The sequence below is a fragment of the Hipposideros armiger genome, unplaced genomic scaffold (assembly GCF_001890085.2).
Source record: "Hipposideros armiger isolate ML-2016 unplaced genomic scaffold, ASM189008v1 scaffold_731, whole genome shotgun sequence".
Classification (NCBI taxonomy): Eukaryota; Metazoa; Chordata; class Mammalia; order Chiroptera; family Hipposideridae; genus Hipposideros; species Hipposideros armiger.
In genome coordinates this window covers 304384-310308 of record NW_017732081.1, presented here as the reverse complement: position 1 = coordinate 310308, position 5925 = coordinate 304384, and the positions used below count along the sequence as shown (strand labels likewise).

General features: G+C 33.3%; 1 protein-coding gene across 5 annotated transcripts in view; it reads right to left on the bottom strand.

The window, feature by feature from the left end:
* MANEA (mannosidase endo-alpha) overlaps positions 1 to 5925 on the bottom strand; it is a 49896-nt gene that overhangs the window by 17268 nt on the left and 26703 nt on the right. For all 5 annotated transcript variants that reach the window (XM_019627433.1, XM_019627436.1, XM_019627432.1 and 2 more), the window contains one exon: positions 2161 to 2270. In XM_019627433.1, the coding sequence (XP_019482978.1) occupies positions 2161 to 2270 (110 nt within the window). The remainder of the gene's footprint in view (positions 1 to 2160; positions 2271 to 5925) is intronic.

The window sequence follows — 5925 nt, the reverse complement described above, 5'->3', positions numbered from 1 at the left end:
ATAGAGAGAAAGGACTATAAGCCTACTACTACAAAAAAAAAGTCATTAAATCACAAAGGAAGAAAGCAAGAGAAGGAGGAGCAAAGAATTACAAAATGGCTATAAAACAATTAAAAGAGCAAAACTCCACACCTGTCAATTAAAAGAGCAAAACTCCACACCTGTCAATAACTACTTTACTAAATAAATAAATAAATAAATAAATAAATAAATAATAAGACAGTGGCTGAATGGAAAAAACAAACAAACAAGACTCTTCTATATGCTAATGACAAGAGTCTCACTTCAGATGTGAGGTACACAGTTCGAAAGTGAAGGGATAATAAAAAAGATATTCCATGCAAATGCAAATCAAAAAAAGCTGGAGTAGGTATACTTAGACAAAACAGAACTTAAGAATATGTAAACAGAAACAAAGATCAGTATATAATAATAAAGGGGTCAATCCAACATGAGGCTATAACATTTCTAATATGTATCCAACCAATATAGGAGCACCTAAATATAAAAAGCAAGTATTAACAAATCTAAAGGGCGAAATCGGCAGAACTAAAATAATGGTAGACTGTAATACCCCACTTTCATCAAGGATAGATCATCCAGACAGAAAATCAACAGGGAAACATAGACCTTAAATGACGTTATACTAGATGCAATTAGCAGACATGTACAGGACATGCCATCCAAAAGAACCAAATACACACATACTTCTCAAGTGCACATGGGCATTCTGCAGGCTACATCATATGTTAGGCCACAAAACAAGTCTTCATAAATTTAAGAAGACTGAAATCACATTAAGCATCTTTTTGGACAATAGTATAAAACCAAAAATCAATTACAAGAAAACTGGAAAACTCACAAATATGTGTAGATTAAACAACATGCTACTGAACATCCAATCAGTCAACAAAATAACCAAGACAGAAATAAAAACGTACCTTGAGAAAAATGAAATAAAACGGGGCTACATCAAACTAAAAAGCTTCTGCACAGCAAAGGGAACCATCGACAAAATGAAAGACACTTACCAAATGGGAGAAAATATTTTCAAACCATATATCTGATAAGGGGTTAATATCCAAAATATATAAAGAAGTTATACAACTCAATAGCAAAAAAACCAAAATAAGCAAACAAGAAAAAAAATCCGACTTAAAAATGGGCAGAGGTCCTGAACAGACATATTTTCCTAAAGAAGATATCCAGATGGCCAACAAGTAAATTAAAAGGTGCTCAACATCACTAATCATCAGAAAAATGCAAATAACAAACCACAAAGAGGTATTACTCCAAACCTGTTAGATAGAATAGCTACTATCAAAAAGGCAAAAAATAACAAGTGTTTGCAAGGATGTGGAAAAAAGGTAACCCTTGTGAACTGTTAGTGGGGATATAAATTTATGCAGCCATTATGGAAAACACTATAGACATTCTTCAGAAAATTAAAAATAGCACTACTGTATGATCGAGCAATTCTGGTATTTATCCAAAGAAAACAGGAACACTAACAGGAAAAGATATTTGATGCTCAGAGCATCATTATTACAATAGCCAAGCAATGGAAATAGGTAAGAGTCCTTTAACGGATGAATGGATAAAGAAAATGTGGTTTACATATACAATGCAATATTATTCAGCTATTAAGAAAAGAACGAAATCTTGTGATTTGTTACAACATGGATGGATCTTGAAAGCATTATGCTAAGTGTATCAGTCAGAGAAAGACAAACACTGTTATGATCTCACTTTAATGGGGAATCCTAAAAAAAAAAAAAAACACACACACACACAACCAACAACTCATAGATGCGGAGAACAGATTTGTGGTTACCTGAGGTGGGGGTGGAGTAAAATGTGTGAAGGTGGTAAAATGTACAAACTTCCAGTCATAAATTAATAAGTTCTGGGGATGTTAAAAGTATGTGGTGACTATTGTTAATAATATTGCATTAATATTTGAAAGATGCTAAGAGAATAGATCTTATAAATTCTCATCACAAGGAAAAAAAATTGAAACTATGTACAGTGATGGATATTAACTAGACTCATTGTGATGATCTTTTTACAATATATACATATATAGATTATTATGTTGAACACCTGAAACTAATATAATGTCACTTATATCTCAATAAAAAATTTAAATAAATAAAATACCTTCAGATTATATTTATGAGCTTTATCCAAAATAGTTGGTACCAAGTCATCAGTAGGTATTCCATTCTCATCACTTGAATCAGGTGGGTACCAAGAAAGGGCTAGTACACCTAACAGAAAAGACCACAAAGAAAAATGAACACAGGAACAGGAATGACTGCAGGTATGTTATTAGCCAAAAATTGGGGAAGGGCAGATGAGAACTAACATTTTTTTTTTTTTAGCTGAGCCATCCTGCCACCTGTTGGCAGCTCAGCTCGGGCCAGGCATCAAACCGCTGTTGCTCAGACTTGCACTCTTGAGCAAGTTCTTAACCAACAGAGCTCACTCGGCCGGCCCTGAGAACTAAATTTTTAACAATAAAAAAGAAACATATCTTCACTTACTGTTGTTTTGTCACTTAGATACTAGCTTTGGTTATTACTTTGTATAGTCAATTTTATGAACTCTTTATCAGGCATCAGTAACTGTTAATTAATAGGTTTTTATTTTCTAGAATAAGTTTTAGGTTTACAGAGAAATCACACATAAAGTACATAGTTCCCATATACTCTTTTCCCACCCACCCCCTCTCTATCCCACAAACAGTATAATGAAAACTAGAAAACATTGCTAAAAACAATTAAAGATGACATAAATAAGTGCAAACACATCCCATGTACATGGATTGGAAGAATTAATCTTGTTAAAGGTCAATACTACACCAACTGAACTACAGATTCAATGCAATCCCTATCAAAATCCCAATGACATTTTGGCATAAATAAAAACATCCATCCTGAAATTCATATGTAATTTCAAGTAACTCTGAAGAGCTACAACAATCTTGCAAAAGAAGAATAATACTGAAGGATTCACACTTACCAAAAAGCTACAGTAATCCATATAGTCTGGTACTGGCATAAAGACGCACATACAGACCAATGGATTAGAGAGACCAGAAATAAACCCTTGCATATTTGTTCAAATTATTTTGACAAAGGTGCCATTCAATGGGGCAAGCATAGTCCAACAAATGGTGCTGGGAAAAGCAAACATTTACATGCAAAACACTGAAGGTGGACCCCTTCCTAACATCATGTACAAAATGTAATTCAAATTAGATCATATATTTAAATGTAAGACCTAAAACAATACAATTCTTAGGAAAAAAAATTGACAGCTATGGATAGATCATACAAACAAAAATAAATACAGAAATATCAGCCCTAAATGACACATTAGACAAAATGGACAAAATTGACATGTATAGAACATCCTAGACCATCAGACTACACATTCTTTTCTAGTGTACCTGGAACATTCTTAAAAAATAGATCATATATTGGGACATAAAACTAGCTTCAGCAAATTTAAGACTGAAATCCTACCAAGCATATTCTCTGATCACAAGGCTTTGAAATTGGATATCAACTGCAAAAAGAAAGCAAGAAGAAAACCACAAATATGTGGAGATTAAACAACATGCTTTTAAAGAGGACTGGGTCAAAGAAGAAATAAGAGGAGAGATCAAAAGATACATAGACATAAATAAGAATGAAAATACATCCTATCAAAATTATACAGCATACAGCAAAAGCATACAGCAAAAGCAGTAATAAGAGGGAAATTTATATCATTACACACCTATCTCAAGAAACAAGAAAGGTCCCACATAAACAACTTCATGTTATTACACCTTAAAGAACTAGAAAAAGAAGAACAAATAAAACCCAGTCAGCAGGAGGAAGGAAATAAAAATCAGAGCAGAACTAAATGAAATAGAGAACAAAAAGACAATAGAAAAAATTAATGCAACCAACAGCTGGCTCTTTGAAAAGACTAATAAAATTGACAAACCCTTGGCTACACTCACTAAGACAAAGAGAAAAGACACAAATAAACAAAATCAGAAATGAAAAGGAGAAGTTACCATGGATGCCACAGAAATACAAAGAATCATCCAAGAATACTAGAAGGACTATATGCCACCAAATTCAATAACCTAGAAGAAATGGACATGATCTTAGAAATATATAGCCTTCCTAGGCTGAATCACGAACAACTGGAGAATCTAAACAGACCGATCAATAGTAAGGAAATTGACTCTGTCATCCGAAACCTTCCCAAAAGCAAAAGTCCAGGACCAGATGGCTTCACTAGTGAATTCTACCAAACATTCAAAGAGGACCTAATACCTGTCCTATTCAAATTCTTCCAAAAAAATTAAAGAAGGGACAATACTCCCTAACTCATCTTATGAAACCAACATTACTTTGATACCGAAACCTGGTAAGGATAACACAAAAAAAGGAAATTACAGATGAATGTCTGATGAATACAGATGCAAAAATCCTAAACAAAATTCTAGCAACGTGACTACAACAATGCATTAAAAAGATTATACATCACAATCAACTGGGGTTCATCCCAGGGGCACAAGGATGGTTCAACATATGCAAACTGATCAATGTGATACACCACATAAACAAAATAAAGGATAAAAATCATGTGATTATATCAATAGAGGCAGAAAAAGCATTTGAGAAGATACAACACCCACTTATCATTAAAACACTTAATAAAATGGGTATAGAAGGAAAATACCTTAACATAATAAAGGCCATATATGACAAACCCTCAGCTAATATCATAGTTAACTGTGAAAAACTGAAGCCCTTCTGCATTCAGGAATACGACAGGGCTGTCCCCTATCACCACTGCTTTTCAACAGACCATATTTCCCCATGTATATAAGACGCTCCCATGTAAAAAACACACCTTAATTTGGGGCCCGAAATTTGAAAAAAAATGTATTACATAAAGTTATTGAACTCAAGTTTTATTCATAANGTATTTATCTGAAGAAATCCAAATCAAGAATTCAAAAAGATACATGAACCCCTATGTTCATTGCAGCATTATTTATAATAGCCAAGATATGGAGGAAACCTGGGTGTCGATCAATGGATAAATGGATAATAAAGAAGTGGTACATATATACAGTGCAATATTACTCAGCCATAGAAAAGAATGAAATTTTGCCATTTGAGAAAACAAAGAAGGACCTAGAGGGTGTTATGCTAACTAAGTGAACTAAGTCGGGCTGAGAATGACAAATACCATATGATTTCACTTATATGTGAAATCTAAAAAAGAAATGAACAAACAAAACAGAAACAAACTCACAGATACAGAGGACAATTTGACAGTTGCCAGACTGGAGGGGGGTTAGGGGACAGAGTGAAAAAGGTGATGGGATTAAGAAGTACAAATTGGAAGTTACAAAATAGTCAAGGGAGTGTAAAGTGCAGCTTACGGAATATAGTCAATAATACTGTAATAATTATGTATGGTGTCAGACATAGACTGACTTATCGGGGTGATCACTGTGTAAGTTATTTAAATGTCTAACCACTATATTGTACACCTGTAACTAATAAACATTTTATGTCAACTAATTGAAAAATAAAGGTAACTAAAGAAGAAAAAAAGAATATTTCTAATTCATGGGAAGAAATCAAAATATCAACACGGTAACAAGCCTCATGGTAACCAAAAAGTAAAAGCCTATAATAGATACATAAAATAGAGAGAAAGGACTATAAGCCTACTACTACAAAAAAAAAGTCATTAAATCACAAAGGAAGAAAGCAAGAGAAGGAGGAGCAAAGAATTACAAAATGGCTATAAAACAATTAAAAGAGCAAAACTCCACACCTGTCAATTAAAAGAGCAAAACTCCACACCTGTCAATAACTACTTTACTAAATAAATAAATAAATA